General features: G+C 42.8%; 1 protein-coding gene across 4 annotated transcripts in view; it reads left to right on the top strand.

Annotated features, from left to right (window-relative positions):
* The first annotated feature begins 436 nt into the window (after positions 1–436).
* GPR176 (G protein-coupled receptor 176) overlaps positions 437–19,352 on the top strand; it is a 112,385-nt gene continuing 93,469 nt past the window's right edge. For 2 of the 4 annotated variants that reach the window (XM_058541206.1, XM_058541205.1), the window contains exon 1: positions 573–624. Coding sequence is in view for 1 of the 4 variants with exons in the window: in XM_058541203.1 (XP_058397186.1) it covers positions 453–624 (172 nt within the window). In the remaining 3 variants the exon portion in view is untranslated. Of the gene's footprint in view, positions 625–19,352 lie in introns of all 4 variants that reach the window. The other 2 variants (XM_058541203.1, XM_058541204.1) reach the window with 2 other exon arrangements.

Raw genomic sequence — 19,352 nt, 5'->3', positions numbered from 1 at the left:
GGAGGGGACTCGAGAGGGATGCCCCGGCCCTCGGGGTGTGGAAGAAGCAGAAGTTGGAGGGAGCGGCGGGAGCGCAGAGTGCCCTCCTTGACAATCAGATGCCTCCTCCTGTATTTCCATCTCTGCTGAGTGGGCTTGTCCGCGCTGACCACCGGCGAGAAGGGACGGACGACGCTCGGCGGGCTCTGACCGTGCCGCCTTCATGTGGCTGCTGACGGGCACCCAGGAAGGAACGGGAATGGGGTGCAGCCTCGCCCTCGTCCCTCCCCGCCTCCCAGGAGCCGGGGCTGGCGGGGTGGAGACGTGAGGGGACCCGCGGCTGCCCCGGGTTCTCCAGGACTCCACCAGGCACCCGCACGTCCCGCCGCGCGCGGGGCAGGAGAGGCTTGGCGCGGGGGTCCGAGGCGAGCGGACGGCCCGGCGACGAGTGGAGCCGGAGCCCCAGTCTCGCCATGGGGCATAACGGCAGCTGGATCTCCCGCAACGCCAGCGAGCCGCGCAACGCGTCGGGCGCCGAGGCGGCGGGCGCGAACCGCAGCGCGCTCGGGGAGTTCGGCGAGGCGCAGCTGTACCGCCAGTTCACCACCACCGTGCAGGTCGTCATCTTCATAGGCTCGCTGCTCGGTAAGCCGCCCGCGGGGGCCCCTGCCGGGTGGGCTTCCCCGAGGGCACAGGCTCAGAGAGCCGGGATCGGGGGTCGCCGGAGCCCCCGTGGGTTTCGGGGTGCCTAGCAAAGTGCAGGTAGTTGCAGGAGGTTTAAGAATGCCAGAGTAACTGCAGGGAAGTTAAGGCGGCGACGTCGACTCCAGCCCCTAAGCTGGAAGCAGAAGAGTTCTGGTAGGGCTTTCTCCCCGCCCGAGGACGGTGCCTAGTCCAGGCGGAGGTCAGCCTCCCCAGGCAGCCCTTGCGGAACCTTCGGGATCGGCACAGGGTTGTACTCATCATTCCCTGCCTCTCGGATGCCAGGGCGGAGCGCTGGCCCGAGTTCTTGTTCACAGATAACGAGTAACAAAGCTTCTGTTTTGTTGCTGATGACTGATGTGTTTTGCGCTCCCATCTATTCCCTATATAGAAAATTATTCTGAAAGAGCCTTATTTTGCGCGTGTTTTATGGCTTGCTTCTTTGGCACAACCATCTGCTGGTTAACAACCCTGTAGAGTTAAACTCTGTGTTGCCTTCTGATATTTTTAAAACCCCCAAACAAAACAGATCCCAGTCTACTTCACCTATGTTTTGTTTGAAGTCCAGAATAAAGACAGGATAAAAACCACAAACCACCACACACAGCAGATTTAGGTCTACTTGTTCCAGAGAGAAAAGATCAACGAACTGAAAAGAGTGGTTGGTAGAAACGTTTGTCCACTAGTGTGGGAATCACCTGTACTTCTGGTAGTTACTCTTTAAATGATAAATGATGCAATCAGTATTCATTTAGGTTGAGGTGTGTTGAACATGTTGCATATTACTTGTAAATATGTGGCTTCCCTTCAAATGTAAATTTTCTCATGTGGCATTTATAAGGATGTAAAAAGATTGTGGTTATGTGTGATATTAGGGCCGAGAGCAATCTTAAAGTTTCGAAGTAGGAATAGATTACTTTTTTCTAGACACCTGTGAATTTCCATGGAAACCCAGACAACTATGGAAGAATTTTAAGTGTTTGGAATTTCCCTTCATAATTTCTCTAATTTTCATCATCCTGTCCACTCTATCATAATATTTATCTTCTCTTTTTTGTCATGAGGGCATTTTCAGGAGTAGACATCAGTGTGGCTATGTCTAGATGTGTGTGTGTGTGTGTGTGTCAGGATGTGTTTTTATGAGTGGAGTGTTCAATGCACATTAACAAAGCAAAAGCTTGTGTTCCAAATATTTTCAATATTCGTTTAACAAACACTGAACACCTACTAGGTACCAGGCACAATGAATTGTAGATTATGGGGAGTTAAATTCTGGTATTGTGACATTTACTTAAAGTGTAGATTACTGGCGAGGCAATAGAAGTGGCTGCATTTTTATTTCTGCAGGGTTTTATACACACACACGTATATACATTTGTTTAATTTTCCCCCGTGGTAACTTTATTTATTTATTTATTTTTCTCCCAAAGCCCCAGTAGATAGTTGTATGTCATAGCTGCACATCCTTCTAGTTGCTGTATGTGGGACGCGCCCTCAGCGTGGCTGGAGAAGCGGTGCGTCAGCACGCGCCCGGGATTCGAACCAGGCCACCAGCAGCGGAGTGTGCGCACTTAACCGCTAAGCCACGGGGCCGCCCCTCCCCCGTGGTAACTTTAACCCTCAAGAAAGATGGTGTTGGGAGAAATTTTCCCATAGTTTGACTCTAAAAATTTGAGTACTATTTAAGTAAAAGACAAATCATGTATGTAAAGGGTATAGCAAATAGTGCACATTTAATAAGTGTTAATTTTGCTTCCATGTACCTTCTGTTATTGTAACTTGCATTGGATTTAGGAATTCCTAGATAAATCTGCCCTTCCGTCAGCTCTTTTTCCACACAGCACTTTAATTGACATGCAAAAACTGCTCTTGTGGATGTCTCCAGAAAGGAGACTAATTTTCCCCTTGATCTTTGGTTATGCCTAACTTGGCCTAGGGGGACATAGTTTTCCCCTACACATTACTTGGGCCCTCCTAAGAGAGAATTTCATTTGCTCCTTTTTATTTTCAGAAGAAGTATAGATGTGGTGAAATTTCTAGAAATGAAAAGTCAGAGAACTTGTGTGAAAGTGAAAGGCATTTCTGGTTTCCTTAAAAGTTTAGGTGAATCATAACATTGCTTCTGTATTTGTTACTTACTGGTATTCTTGATTCATTGTTCTCTGAGGATTTGACCCATATAAACATATCTATGTAATTGAATCCTCCTGGGAAGCCAGTTGAGGTTCAGAGCTTAAGTTCCAAAGCCATGTGCAGTCAGTTTCAAGGCAAGTAAACTTGGGAAGCATGGCTTCATGAAGCCCCAAAATAGAGAAAAATCACAGACTAGGAATAAAAGAAAAAGATGTATCATGGAACAATCTGTAAGGCTGAAAAGCAAATGGAGGATGGAATAGTATCTAGAATAGCACGTGATACTGATTTAATCTGCTTGTTTCCCCTATCTCCAAACATAGATGAATGAGTTTTTCTTTTCTTTTATTCCCTTTAAACAAATTCAAATATACTTCCCATAGTATCTAAAAAGAATTTTTCGTTAGAATTTTCAGAGGCCCACTATTATGTGAAAATAATTCCTTTGTACTATTGGTGTCTTGCAGCTCTTTTTGAAAACTTAGCCCCCTGTATTAGGAAAAATCCCCGACAACTTGGAATAACTATAGTATTTCAGCCATAGGGAATATTAATCGCTGTGTTGAAAATGAACTCAAGACTTGTATATAATATTATTCAAATAATGCTTTTTGAAGGTTTGTATAAACTAGTGTTTCTCAGCCTTCTTTATGCAACATCTTGGGATATCTTCACATATGCTGTAGATCTTGAAAGAGAGTCAAGTAATTGAGATTCCCCTTCAGTAAGTCTGTGGCACACACACTTTTAGTAGTGAACGGTGTGAAGTCAAAGACTCAAAAGATTTGGAATCACCATTTCTGATAAATGCTTTGGATCTAACTCTTCTTTTTTCCTTTCTCTCTCTTTTCCCCATGCTTTTTGAATTCATAATCCAAGTGCCTGGAGAGCTGGGCCCCTCTCTAGTGCTTTCACTTGACAAAGGTCAGTAGTTGTGACCTGGCCTTTACCTCTAAGCTCCTCCTGCACAAATTGCCTGTCATGTGTGCTTATCATCACTGGAGGCATTTAGGAGATTTTTATAAATGCATTTACTCTTATTTAGAGAAAATTAGCACTGTGGACAATAGCCAACAAGTAAGTATTCTGCCCTGAAATTTATTTTAAAATAGAGAAATCAGTCTGCCTTCTTCTTGCCAAAGCAACATATGTATGGTTCTTATTTTTTAGCTATATCCTCTTTTCTTACCAATGGTCTGTAGTGAACCACCATGAAATTGATGACCCCAAGTAAAAGTCCAACTTGTCTGTGGTCTGATTCCTTGAGGTGGTTATCGAGGTATTCATTTCAAAGGAAAGGTGGGGAACTGACCTGTTTAATTGGTTTGACAGATGATATGGATAAACACCATTTTTGTTCATGATTGTTTATAGTCTTTCAACAAAATCATATTGGGCGCTGGCAACGTTCATGGTACTTGTTTGACAGGGAAATATACTTGTGTTTTTGATACTCGTTGAAATCAGTCAGATAATAGCTGGATAATTCTTGGAGTTCCTTAGTTAAATGTTTGATGGAAACAGTGTTAATACGAGTTAGTGCTTATAATTCATAATTACTCAGGCTGATTTTTAGTTAACCATAATTATAGCCAATAATAATGTAGTATCAGCAGCCTTATTCTACCTGCTTTTTCTGTTTTTGGTATGCCTAGAAACCTAATAGACCACATCAAGAATAGGGTGTTCTCAGTTGACCTAAGGAGTTTAAAATGGGGAGCTCAATGGTTAGCACCCTGGGTAGGTGAATTCCTAATGTATTGACTCAGATTGCCTCACTTTGTCTTTGATTTCCGTATGATGTATGCATTCGCACCCATTCTGCTATAATGTAGTGTGTTAGGCACAGAAAATCAATCTGAACTCCATTTGGATGACACACTTGGTAACCCTATGCTTCTCCTTTCTAGGTCTTCAATGTATATTCTTCCACTTTCCAATTCTTTGTGGAAATTAAATTCTACTGTGAAAACTTAACAGCTTTATTGAGATAAAATTCATATACAATACAATTCACCCAATTACAGTATACAATTCAATGGTTTTTAGTATATTCACAGAGTTATGCAACTTATCACCCCCCAAAAAAACCACATACCTGTTGGTAGTCGCTTTCCATTTCCCTCAATGTCCTGAGCCCTAGGCAACTACTAATCTACTTTCTGTCTCAATGGATTTGCCTGTTCTGGACATTTCATGTGTACGGAGTCATACAATGTGTGGTTCTTTGTAATTGGCTTCTTTCACTTAGCATAATGTTTTCAAGGTTCATCCATGTCGTAGGATATACTTCATTCCTTTTCTATTGCTGAATAATATCCCATTGTATGGATATACCACCTTTTCTTTATCCGTTCATCAGTTGATGGCCATTTGGATTGTTTCTACTTTTTGGCTATTATGAATAATGCTGCTCTGAACATTTGTATAGTTTTTGTGTGGAGATAGTGTTTTTAGTTCTTTTGGGTATATAGCAAGAGTGAAATTTCTGGGTCATGTGGTAACTCTAAATTTATCCTTTTTAGGAACTGCTTTCCAAAGTGGCTGCATCATTTTACATTACCACCAGCGGTGTATGAGGGTTCTCACTTCTCCACTTCCTCACCAACATTTGTTATTATTTGTCTTTTTGTTTATAGCCATCCTAATGGGTAAGTGGTATCTCATTGTGGTTTTTTTTTTTTTTTTGTGAGGAAGATCAGCCCTGAGCTAACATCCGTGCCAATCCTCCTCTTTTTGCTGAGGAAGACCGGCCCTGAGCCAACATCTATTGCCAATCCTCCTCCTTTTTTTTCCCCCAAAGCCCCAGTAGATAGTTGTATGTCATAGTTGCACATCCTTCCAGTTGCTGCATATGGGACGCCACCTCAACATGGCTGGAGAAGTGGTGCGTCGGTGCGCGCCCGGGATCCGAACCTGGGCCGCCAGTAGCGGAGTGCTCGTACTTAACCGCTAAGCCACGGGGCCAGCTCCGTCATTGTGGTTTTGATTTGCATTTTCCTAATGACTAATGATGTTGAGCATCTTTTCATGCCCTTATTGGCCATTTGCATATCTTCTTTGGGGAAATGTCTGTTCAGATCTTTTTTTTTTTGGTGAGGAAGATGGGCTCTGAGCTAACATTTGTTGCCACTCTTCCTCTTTTTGCTTGAGGAAGATGATCCCTGAGCTAACATCTGTGCCAATCTTCTTCTTCTTTGTATGTGTGATGCTGCCACAGCGTGGCTTCATGAGCGGTTGGTAGGTCCATACCTGGAATCCAAACCCATGAACCCCAGGCCACTGAAGCAGAGCGTGCAAACTTAACCACTATGCCACTGGGCCAGCCCCTGTTCAGATCTTTTGCCCATTTTTAACTTGGGTTGTCTTTTTGTCATTGAGTTGTGAGAGTTCCTTACATATTCTGGGTACTACTCTTTACTGATGTATGATTTGCAAATATTGTCTCCTATTCTGTAGGTTGTCTTTTTATTTTCTTATTGGTGTCCTTTGAAGCACAAAAGTTTTAAATTCTGATGAAGTCCAATTTATCTAAAATTTTTTGTTGTTGCTTGCATTTTTGATGTCATTTCTAAAAAACCATCACCTAATCCAAGGTCATGAAGATTTAATCTTATGTTTTCTTCTAAGAGATCTATAGTTTTAGCTCTTACATTTAGGTCTTTGGTCCATGTATGTTAATTTTTGTACATAGTGTGAGCTAGGGGTCCAAATTCATTCTTTTACCTGTGGATATACAGGTGTCCTAGCACCATTTGTTGAAAAGGCTCTTTTTCCCTTTTGATTTGTCTTGGCACTCTTGTTGATCCTGTGAAAACTTTTGTTACCACTGCCCCATTGAAGGGTTTTCATAAACCTTTGACAAGGAATAAATAAGAGGAAAATAAATCTTTTTCTCCACTGGCAATTTACTTTATGTGCTTTAAAAACATAATCTAGAAACAGACTTTCCCAGAGCCATGGAGGAGATGAATGACTTACCCACTGTATTAATAGAGACTTAATTGCAATATAATCAGGTAATTGCTTTTTTCTCTGTGTCTTAGAGTCTTCCACCTAGACTAGGAAGGAGGCCCCTTTTCATGTGTGTTAATATGCCTTGTTTCTGTTCAAGCTCAGTCATTTGTAACTGCTTGGATGTTAAAAAATGATCTGGCTACATCATAACTCTGCTACATTAATGTTATTTCTAACAGGAGCTTTGTCATCTAAAAGAACTAATTCAGAAATATTTTCAACAAGTTCACCTCTACAAATGTTCCAACAGTAATGAGCGCATTGGAGCAGGAAGACATATTTAAAGTTTGGTCCATTGTTTTGTTTTTCTTTTTACCCGGTTCTTTTTTGTTCTGGACCTTAGTCTGTGGTCCTATACTACTAAAATATAGAACTCCTTTGTTTACGATTAGAAATGTAACCTTTGCAAGGACCCCTCCCCAATCAGAGCAGTGTTTACATGGTGTTAAAATATTCTTTTATATGTTGACGGCTAAGGTATAATAGTAGAACATTGTTGATGCTGGTGGACAAAGCAACTAATTAATTTATTGTCTGGAATTTTCATTTTTAGTTACTTTTTTTTTTTGATCCCAAAATCTCAGCTCTGAATATCCCTGGTTCTGCAAGAAATATGCTCTTATTTTATTGGGTGGGATTTTGTAGAATGGGAGGAAATTTTTCTCAAGATGGGAACAAACAGACGTGGCACTGTTTTTCTCTGGGGCGTCTAAGTCTCTGAAAGTATCTCTTTTGTTGAGTTTGCCAAAGAGTTTCTCCACATGTCATTTTTCTGAATAAGCCATTTAGATTGAATAGTGACAGGAAGCTCTTGTGAAAACTGTTTTATTGTCAAGGAACTTCCACATTGGCTGGGTGGAAGATATTTATTAGTCATATAGCGCAAAAACTTAGAGGAATTTTTGGTTAGACTGGAAGGTATGAGTGACTCTAGGCAAAATTTAGAAGTAAGGATTTATACTGGGCAAAACTAAAAAGTAAGAAGACTGTCTTCAGAAAATCAACCCCCATTTTCAGAGTTTTTACGTTCTTGTCTTCATTCCGTCTCTTTTCAGATAACTCTTGTTTTCTTGTTGTCCTTTTGGATGCCTGAGGACCTTATTCTGAGCTGCCTACTTGTCTTCTCTCTTCTAAACTTAACGGTATCTGTATTCCATCCCCTCGTATTGGTATGCTAAATAAATAACACCACTTGAGACGTAGATGTTAACAGATGTTAGTGCACTAATATATTGACCTTTAAGGGTACTTTTTTTTTTAAGAAGTTCACTATCTTTAGCAAAAAGGGTGACTAAATTGAGCATTTCATATATTTGACAGGTGATGGGGAGAAATGAGTGGGGTAGATCTTTTAGGAACCTCCAGTCACATCATATGGGCAAGCGTGTTGCATGTAAGGCATTTAGAAGAGTTGAGGCTATGAGCGCACACCTGGCACGTAAGGGAGCAGGAGGGTCTCATTTGATATGAGTGTCTTATTCTTTCTTTATGGTTTTCACTCCCTCTTTCATTTCCTTCATAATTTTAAACACACTGTTTCAGATTGTTAGCTTGAGATGCTTATTGTGTCTGCTGACTCTCTCTTATGGTGGATCATTTCCTTGTGTGGTTTTAAGTTTTTGATTGTGAGCTCATCTCCTTTTTCTACAGGATCTGTGAGATCTTGGCTGTAGAAGTGGCCTCCAGAACAGTTTTACATTTGCTCTTGCCAGGTGTCATAGGATCATCACTAGCCTCAACCGCAGGAAAAGACACATTTCCTTCTTGTCTCTCTGAGGTAGAGGATACAGTTTTTTAGCCTCCCTTTCATTGAGGTGGTGACCCTTTGAGGATTCTGGCTTTAGGCAGGGGTTTCCATTCCAACTGCCTGCTTCAGGTGGGTCCGAGGTCAGTTCAGTCCCTGTGTGGGTGTTGAAAGCCAAAGTTAGCTGTGAGGGCCTATTTTCTGGTCTGAGAATCACCCCTCAATGCAAGCATTCTGGTCTCTGTGTCAAGCAACTGGGAATTCCCTTTTATTTCTTATAGGCTCAGCTATGAATTTAAAGATGTCTTCTGCTTTACCTAGCATTTGTAGGTGTTCGTAGCAGTGTTTTAAGTTCTCCCATGTTGCCAGAATCGGAAGTTGGAGAATAAGCAAAACACATTAAAAGCAGAAGGTGGATGATGGCAAGATTTGATTCTAGGAGATATGTAACCAAAAGTTAGGTCACTACAAAGTGGGGTTGGTGGCATCTGGTCAGAGTAAGAATACCTTGGAAGGTGAAGGAAAATAAGTTAGTAGGTGGAATGAGGGAAGAGAGCTCAAGAAAATTTAGGAATCTAGTCTGAAAAACATTAAGAATGTGTATATCTGTTTATATGTTGCCAATATTTGGCCATTTTGACCTTTGACTATTTTTTACTGCAATTTCATATGGTTCAAACTAATAGTTGTTTTTTTTTTAAAACAAACATTTGCGTCAAAATAAGTTGAGGTTAATAGTAGCATATTTAAAAAAATTTATTTGTGGAAGAACTACCTGACTATGAAACATTGGAATACTTATGATATACAAATTCAAGTTGAATAGGAAGAAAAGAACACCTGTATTTTGAGGGTACCTGGAGGGAGTAAACTAGTCTAAGGGGAAGTGGGAATTATGGAAAGAAGAGTGTTGAAACCCGTATGTATCTAAGTACTGGTTTCTTATAAATAGTGTGGGACTTCAATAAATTTTTATTGAATGGATGAGTGAGTATAATTTGTGTTTCTCTTATTTTACACTCATAAAACATTAAAATTCTTTCCCTTTCCTTTTAATCCCATAGTTCCTGGGTGTCTGAGAAGGTTGCTCCTCCGTCAAATGTGGAACCCACAACTTGAAGAATGAGGGGGTGGAGGTGGGGAGCACACTTGGGGTTTTTAGCCAAAATAGTCTTAAACCCAATTTTAGCCATTGTACTTGAACTAGTGCTGTACCTGTTGTGTAACTGTCTCTAGGACGACTCCTGTTCCTAGGCTTAGGTCAGTTAGTAATTGTAGAATTTAATTAATTATGCAATTTTGATTTCTGTACGTTTAATTCTACTAATATTCCGCCATGAAGCTAGGGCATTATAAAGGATAACTGACAAAAGGAAATAAGCATGAAGAAAGCCTCCTTTAACACACTGTGAGGCATAGCCAAAACTCTGTAAGCCAGGTGTGTAGCCCTGAACCCTCTCAATTAACAACCCCCTCCCCCCAACACACACCCACAACCACACCCACACCCACACCCACACACACACTTGCTCGTGTGGATTTTTCTTCGTGACCTCTAGAGCTGAAAACTCTTAAATGCCCTTGTTTGGGAATTTGTTGTTGCATTCTTTTGCTTTTGCATTTACAAGCAATTTCCGGGTAAATGTCTTCACTGGACTCCAGCAGTATTTTGACTGATTCTGAGGAATCCTGGGAAACAGTACTTTCTGGCCTGCACTGAAAACTTGCTTCACCAAATCTCAGACACGCTGAAAAACTTGCAGATTAAGCCATGAATGTCTAGGCACCTTAGCACTTTGAATAAATTCCTAACAATGGTTTATTATCAGGTTTAGAATTCAGCTTTTAAAAAAATTATTACTATTTCTGATGAAAAGTTCCTCCTGAGGAGCAGAATTATAGAGGTAGAGGCAAAGCATGAAACCTATACACAGTCTCTCTTTCTGGCTGAATCACTTCTTTTTTTTGAGGGGTTTTAAAAATACAGGAAAAATATTAAATTATCATAAACCCACCACTCAGAAATAATAAATGCTAACATTTTGTCATATTTCCTATCTTTTTTTATTTTATAAAAATAAAATATTGCATGTACTTTGAATCTCCCCTCGTGCCTCCCCCCTGGTGTATTCTCCCCTTCTCTTCCAGAGCTGATGGCTACACTGAATTGGGTGTCTGATATAAACTTCCTTCCTGTCTGTCCTCTTGGTGCTGCCTGATGCTGGCCTGTAATCATGAGGTGTTTGCCAGTTGATGCTTAGTCAATGCCTCTTGCATGGATAGTTGACTCCATATGCAATGTTGATTTCCAAATGATGGTCATCTCGTCTAGGAAAACATTACACGTGGGCAGTTTAGGAAGCTCATAGAGTCTTTAATAAGGAAAGACAAGGTGGGTTTTGCTAATGGAAGATGGATGCTTCCTGTGCCATGTAAGTACCCTTGACTTACCTGCCAATATGGTAACTACCAATCAAGAATGCTGCTTTAGCCTTGCATTTATGCTGGGTTTTATAGTTTATAACCCACATCATTCCATTCAATCATAATAACCTTATGAAATAATGTAGAGGCATTCTGTTTTTATTTTCTCAGCACACCCCTTCCCCCTAACTGCACTGCCCTCCCTCAGCAACTGGTGTACATCCACTGGTGAGCCTCCCTTCCAGTATTTACTAGGGTTCTTAGTTGCAAACAACAAAGCCTGTTGTCAAAAGAAGGCACAGCTACAAAAGCATTCAGTAAAGAAAATTTATTTTACTTGCAAAGGTGGATCGCAAGGGAATTCAGGTTTTAGAAGGACTGGTTTGCCAAATGAAATATACAACAGGTATTTAAAAGGAAGCAATCACAAGATTATCACATTTATAGTTAGTGTGTTCATTGTGGGGGAAAAAAGCAGTTATTTCACATGAGCATATAACCTCAAAGTTTGTGTCATATCGTCGGATATCAGCATTGCAAAAGTCAGTAAAGTTGTAAAACAATAAAATTTTTATTAGGAGCCAGTAACTTATAGGAAAGGCTCAAGATTTTATTTATTTTGGGGACTGGACCTAGATAGTGTGATCCTGGGTCTTTTTAATGTCTTTATTTTGGGAGAGGGGAGGGGTTCAGGGAGCAAGTGTTAAGTTTTTCTCCTGACTGTGGGACATAATGTACACATTTTCAGGTAGTCCAGCAGGGCAAGGTGCTAGTTTTACTTCTACATCACACTAGCCAGTTTGTGAAGAAAGAAATTTATTACAGAGTATTAGGTTGCTTTCAGAATTTATGGGAGAGTCTGGGAACCAAGATTGGATGCCATAGAGCCAGGGACACAGTCAAGAAATATGCACAGTCGTTCCTCTGGTTCTAGCAGAAATGAAGCTGTTGTCATGTACCATCAGTTGTATGAAGGATTGGACTCTAGAACCCTAGGACACTGCTGGCCCAGAAGAACCAAAGGCATCTGTCAGCTCCCTGTACTTACAAGAAAACCTATGACTGCACCTGGCCACCGCCTCACGTTAATCATGTCTGCTTCTCGTGGGAACATCTATGGACCTAGGTGATAAGCCTGCACCATAACTGCAAGGCTGTCTGAAAAGCAGTATTTTTAGCCTTCCAGCCTTTGTTAGCAGAGGATAGCAGATGGTTGGAAGATTATGGAATGAATATTTAGTGAACCAAACTGTAGTATCTGCTGCTTTCTACTTCATGTGGTTCCTGTTATGACTGCCCCTCAGTACTGGGTATAGCCCCACTCCTTCCCTGGGAGACAGGGGTGGGCGCATGAACCAAGCCAGGTCCCAGGATCTTATTTCCCTGTCCTCAGTGATTGGTCCAGAGATGGTCATGGCATCCAAGCTTGGTCAAGGTCCTTGACGTAGAGATGCTGGTAGAGAAGCCCTCTTTTTCCAAAGGGGCTTCCAAAGGAAGCCAGGAGCTGTCTGATTAGGAGAGAATGAGGGCAGAGAGAGAAGCAGAGGGGAGAGTGGGAGAGAGGGGAAGGGGAAGGGAAGAGAGAGGAAGGGAGAGACACCATCCTGATGATATTGTGTGAGTCCCTAGAGGTCCTGAGCCTGTATTTTCCAACTACATGAACCAAAAAAACTCAAATCTCCCTTTTTGCTTAAACTTGTATGAATTGAGTTCCTGTCACATACAACAGAAATATCATGACTGATAAATATAGTGTTTCTGTCACCATTCATATCCAATATTTGTAAACAAGTTCAGAGGGGTAGTGGCTTGCTCATTAGCACACTCTCACAGCCAGGCAGGGCAACGCAAGTCTGATGCCCAGGAAAGAAAAACGGCTGAAACCCAGAGCTGTGAGAATTGAGCAGGAGCTAGAGACGGGCTGGTAGCTGGAGAGATGCTCATAGACGCTGAGGAGGATTGGAAGTCTGGCAGTGCAAGAGGTCAGGAGTGGAAGGTCATACTCAGGCCCAGGCACGTAAAGGAGGCTGAAAGCCATGGGGTTGTCAAAGGCCCGTACGTGTGCAAAAGCAGAAGAGAGTCAACTGGACCAGGAAGTACTGTGGCAACTGTCTTGAATCAGCATATAGCCTCTGATTCTTTTTCTCTCAGTTAAACATGTTTTTAAAAAAAATCAACAGTTACTCACACATAAATAGTTGTTGATAGTTAATATAAAAACTTAGTAGCAAGAAAAACTCTAGCTGTGTTAGTAAAGGGAAATGTTCCTATTGTTAGATGTAGCCTCCTGGGACATGATGAGCTCACCAGTGTCTGGGTCATAAGCTGGCTTCTGCTCTCCTGACTGTAAGAGCTGTTGGAGAGGTCAGTGGGCCAGGCTGTGGGTGAGTCCTGGGAAACAACCGTTGCCACAGTCAGTGTGGGGTATGGGTGGAGTCCCAGACATCTGGTTGGGGAATGAGCTGCTCCACGTTTTCTGCTTCGGATTTCACCATGGCCAGTGTCCAGCTCTCCGGACGGTTGAAGCAGAACATTTTTTGGAGGTGAAATGCGTGTCCTCAGCTGATCCAAGTCCCAAGGAAGGAGAGGAGAGTGGGAGCCTTGTCAGCACAAGGTCCAGGCTCCCAAGTGCAGGGATGAACCCGGGCAGGACTCCCATGGGCATTGTCAGGTTCAGTAGACAGTACAAAGGCAGAAGGCACAGAGCAAGTGGCGAAAGGTGGAGGGGAGCAAAGCAGAGATATCCCACACAGCTTTGGGACCACCTTTCAGTTTTTTTAACGTGTCATGTTCAATACCACTCAAGGCCATTGTCCTTGCTGTTCTCTCTGCCCTGGAATGTTCTTCCCTAGATGCTTCTTGTGGCTGGCTTATGTTCATCCTTTAAATTGCAGCTCAGATGTCATCTCTAAGACAGCTTATCTGAAGTAGTTCTCTCCACTTATGTCACGTCATCCTGTGTATTTCCTCTATGGCAGTCATAACCTCAGAAATTGTCTTTGGTGTTCTATCCTCTCCGTTAGAATGCAGAGTCATGAGGACAAAGACTTTATTTCGTGCACTGCTGTGTCCCCAACATCCAAAACAGTGCCTGGCATATAGTGGATGCTCAAAAAATATTAATTGATTGAGTGAAATGCTTGGGGGCAATTAAACAGAACAGTTAGTTAGCCACTATCTTGATTTGCATAAGGCTTAGGAGCTTTCGGGAAATGAACATGAATTTTGCCCACAGCCAGGACTCAGACACTCTGTCATATCCAATGGCCTAGAGCAGGGCTCACAAAAGCCAGATATCTGGAGGGATAGCAGGTCTCTTGATAGGAAATTCACAAGGACAGAAGTTATAGCCTGATTTAAATTAGAGTGAGCCTGTGGAATGAGACAGAAAGCATTTTGAACCAGGCAGCATAATGTGTATGAGGATGTCACTATAGCTTTTAGAAGCTTTTGGATCCTAGACGAAGTCAAGATTATTGCTAGAAGCAGCCTGGGGGCATGACCCTGCCTATGGGAGAGTGGCTGAGAGGTGGCATTGTCATCAGAGACCTGCAGGTGGCATTTGGCTGCCTATACTGTGACAGATGGCTCCTAGATGTGTGAGATCAGAGTGCTGCCCTTGAGTTTCCATCAGCTAGTAGAGAACCACTCCTCCCACCTGTCTGTCTGGGAAACTCATGGTGGGAATGGGGATGTTGAATAAGGTCTGAAAACAAGTCGAATATTTTGACTCTAGCCAAATGTTATGGGTTGAATTGTGCCCCCCCTCCCCCCAAAAAAAGATATGTAAAAGTCCTAACCCTCAGTACCTCAGAATGTGACCTTATTTGGAAATAGGGCCATTGCAGATATAATTACTTAAGATGAGGTCATACTGGAATAGGGTGGGTCCTTAATCCAACATGATTGGTATCCTTATAAGAGGGCCACATGAAGAGGGAAAACACTATGTAATGAAGGCAGAGATTGGAGTGATGCAGCTGTGAGCCAAGGAACACCCAAGATTGCTGGCAAACCACCAGAAGCTGGGAAGAGGCAAGGAAGGTTTCCCCTACAGGTTTCAGCGGGAGCGTGGCCCTGCCAATATTTTGATTTAGGACTTCTAGCTTTCATAACTGTGAGACAATACGTTTCTGTTGTTTTAAGCCACCCAGTTTGTGGTACTTTGTTATGGCAGCCCTAGTAAACTAATACACCAAGGCAGCCAGCAAATATTAAGTTGAAAACCCTGATGTTTGCACAACTGAGGGCAGTGGGTTTTACGAAGAGTCAAAGCATCTTTAGCTGATAGAAGGTGAGTCAGTGGAAAGGCTGGTCACTACTTGTTTTGTCCACTCGTGTACATACCGCTTTCAGCACCTTTTAAAAAAATTAAACCTTTCATGTTGAGATAATTGTAGATTCACATGCAGTTGTAAGAAATAATACAGAGAGAGGCTGGGTACCCTTTACCCACTTTCCCCCAAGAGTACACATGTGAGTACACATGGTGAGTACACCATATACACGTGTATATGGTGGGTGCAGTATCATAACCAGGATGTTGATGTTGATACAGTCAAGATACAGAACATTTCCATCACCACAAGGATTCCTCTTGTTGCCCTTTTATAACCACACCTGCTTTCCTCTCATTCCCACCTCCTTCTTAACTCTTGGCAACCACTAATCTGACCTCCGTTTCTATAATTCTGTCATTTCAAGAGCATTATATATATGGAATAATATCATGTGTAACCTTTTGGGATTCTTTTTTTCACCCAGTATAATTCCCTGGAAATGCATCCAAATTGTTTCATGTATCCATGGTTTGTTCCTTTTTGTTTCAGTTCCATTTATATGACCTTGAATGAAAGCATAGGCAGATCCACACCTTTTCTGGTTGTTCTTACATCACAAAAGATTCTCAATTTATATATAATATGTGCAGTCTGATGAAAGAGGCAAGCACCAAACTTGACTGAAAATGAAAAATTCTCCTCTGCCCACCATCCTTGAAGTGGGGAGAAGCTTGAAGTTGGCCTGTTGGCTGGGAGAAGCTTGAAGTCGGGCAAAGGAGTCTGGTTGGCTTTCTTCCCATCTTGAGCTTCTAGCCAAGGTTTCTTGGCCCTCCAGGACTGAAGGTGAGGTGGGACTTGGTGGTGTAGGGCTGAAAGGGGGCTAGGTGTAGGTGGTGTAGGAGGAGGGAGATGTAGGAGGGGCAGAAAAGGCCGTAAAGACTGATCCTGTTGTACGTGGCTCCATGCTGTCTGGATTGTCACCTGTCCCTTGATGGTAGTGGTGCCCTCCCATATTCTTGGTTGGTAGCTTACTCTGTCCTCAGCCCCCCGAGAATGCTGCTGGACCTCCAGCTTCTCTCTGCTGAGGGCTGTTTGCCCCTGCATGTGACCCTCTTGGACAAGCCCTGAGATGACCCCATGCCATTGCTCTTGCACCTTGACCCACACCTGATACAAGGGAACACACATCCTTAGCCCCGATAAGTTTTGGGGGTGCAGGCTGTCTGCTCTGGCCTCTTCTTCAAGCAGCTCATCAGCCGTTCCCTTGCCCTTTAGGTTTCTCAGACAGAAACTAGTCATAATTCATTGTAAACCCCAGTTGCAGGGGACACACATCAAGCTGTCTGCATGTGCTTGTTAAATCCCCTTACTAGCCTTGAGGGGAGAGTCGGGCATCCCCGCCCTTCTTGCCTGGGTGAGTAGGACTCAGTGCCCACTCACAGCTCTCTGTCTATTCTTTTATACCTTCCAGGTGGTGAGGGTTCAAGTTAGAACCACTTGACCATAACTTTGAAAAATGTGCATCTTGATCTGACCTTTTCCTTTGATATACTCGTATCTGTTGTATCTTGATGCCTTGGTAGAATTTTCCAATTCCAATGACAAATAGTATGTTAATTTAAAAATACTTTTTTTCTATGTAAAATTCATGAAGCAATTTTGTTGCTATTCTCTGTATACCTCTTTGACATCAGCAACAGCTTTTGCAGGAAGCGTTTCGGAGCCACTTCGTACAGTTTCTCAGGGCCTGTCATCACTTCCAAGCTGTGTGAGCAAGACACTGCATCTTTTATTTTAACTTATGTATGACGTGACCACTGAAATTTCAACCTAAGCCACAAGTAACCACCCTGATTTCTTAGGGCAGGAATGATGAGTGATACTGTTACCTTCTTTTTTACTTATTGCATCAGATGACCTTTATAGGGGCCCCAAAGTAACATTGATTTGAAGTAATTTCAGGTCACTGTGCCTTCTCCAAACAAAATTCCAAATAAAGTAATTTATTACTTGTTCCAAATAAAGTAGTTGAGAGAGTGCCTTACATATTGAGTGACTTTGTATTTCCTGAGTGAGAATGTTTGAGGACACCTCTGCCTGGGGTTAGAGGGTATGTGATATTTGCTCCCTGGTTCCCTGGGCATCCCTGTGTGTGCTCATTTGCACCTTTAATTACAGCTACTTTTTGTGGGGGCTTCCTGTGCAGTTTCTAGGACAAGAAACACTTCCAAAGGCTGCTAAATGGAAAGGAAAGAATAACTCTCTGAAGTCAGCCTGAGTGTGAATTTAATTTCCAGGAACACAGAGTTCAAGCAAGACTCAAGCAGAGACAAAATAATCAAATTTCAGTTTCCAGACCCTCTCACTGATTGATGAGAATGGCACCTTTTGTATTTGTGCTATTATTTTTGTGGCCTTCTCCCAAGGCTGCAAATCTTTAGCAGTGATGATTCTACAAATTATCAGAAGCCCCTAAAATGAAGCTTTCTGCCTCTGCCACATGAAAGGCAGGATTAGGGACCAGAGGGTTAACTGCCTACTTCTCTGTGGGATGCTGTTGTTGTTAAGATGGGATGGGACTTTTCTCTGAAGAGCACCAAATCATTTTTCTTGTTAGTTGCAAGTCACTGGGCTCTGGCTGGTGATGATCACCCCAGGTGCTTAGGAAGGGTGGATTCGAGACCAGCCTTGCTGTTTTTTTTTTTGCCGAGGAATATTTACCCTGAGCTAACATCTGCTGCCAATCTTCCTCTTTTTTTAAAAAATTTTATTTATTTATTTTTTCCCCCAAAGCCCCAGTAGATAGTTGTATGTCATAGTTGCACATCCTTCCAGTTGCTGTATGTGGGACGCGGCCTCAGCATGGCTGGAGAAGCGGTGCGTTGGTGTGCGTCCGGGATCCGAACCCGGGCCGCCAGCAGCGGAGCGCGCGCACTTAACCGCTAAGCCACGGGGCCGGCCCTATCTTCCTCTTTTTTGCTTGAGGAAGATTTGCCCTGAGCTAACATCTGTGCCAGTCTTCCTCCACCTTGTTTGTGGGTCGCCGCCAGGCCATGGCTGATGAGTGGTGTAGGTTCACGTCCGGGAACTGGGCCTGAGAACCTGGGCCGCTGAAGCAGAGTGTGCTGAGCTTAACCACTAGGCCATGGGGCTGGCCCCTTGGAGTTGGTATTTTTAATGATTACTCTGTGACTTTGACGCAGGTACTTCACACTTTAACATTGGTCTAAGGGATGTGCGGCCAACTTCTAGTGTCTATGGAGATGATCGGTGGGCATCATGCACGCTTCTAGGTTATAGCCCTGGGAGTCAAGCAATGAGAGTAGTTGTAAGGGGGATGGAAGGGAGAACACTGGTTATTTTAGGTAAGTGCTCAGGTCATTAGAAGACTTTCTTTTTTTTTTTTTCCCTCTTGGGGGAGTAATAGCCAACTTTTTCTTGCAAAGGGAGTGGTTGGAATGGGGAGGAAGTAGGAATTTAATTTTGGGGTTGTTGGTACCAGTTCTACCCATCTTTTAATGGCTAGTGTTGCTTAAGGTCGCAAGGTAATATGGGAAAAAAATAGAGACTCTAAATATGAATGGGCAGGTCCTCTTCTCAAATTTGACTTAGATAAAGAAACTTATCTGGGGCCGGCCCTGTGGCATAGTGGTTAAGTTCGGTGCACTCTGATTTGGCAGCCCAGGTTCATGGGGTCAGATCCTGGGCTCGGACCTATGCCAGTCATCAAGCCATGCTGTGGCGGTGACTCACATACAAAAAATAGAGGAAGATCAGCACAGATGTTAGTCCAGGGCCAATCTTCCTCAAGCAAAAGGAAGAAGATTGGCAACAGCTGTTAGCTCAGGGTGAATCTTCCTCACCAAAAAAAAAAAAGAAACTTACCTCAACATTTTATGAATGAGATAATCTGATTTCCTAATTCTGCCCCTGCCAACCATTTCCACCTCAATCTGTGTCCTATAAGTAAAACAAAACTTTTTATTCACAAAGGCGGGACAGGGGTTTCTGATGGTTGCCTTTGGAGGTATGTCCTTTTATAAAAGTGATGGTGGGGTTTGTGACTACTCCCC

This window comes from Diceros bicornis, chromosome 5 (genome assembly GCF_020826845.1).
Source record: "Diceros bicornis minor isolate mBicDic1 chromosome 5, mDicBic1.mat.cur, whole genome shotgun sequence".
In the NCBI taxonomy this organism is placed as follows: Eukaryota; Metazoa; Chordata; class Mammalia; order Perissodactyla; family Rhinocerotidae; genus Diceros; species Diceros bicornis.
The sequence above is the reverse complement of the archived record's forward strand: the minus strand, read 5'-3'. Positions and strand labels throughout refer to the sequence as shown.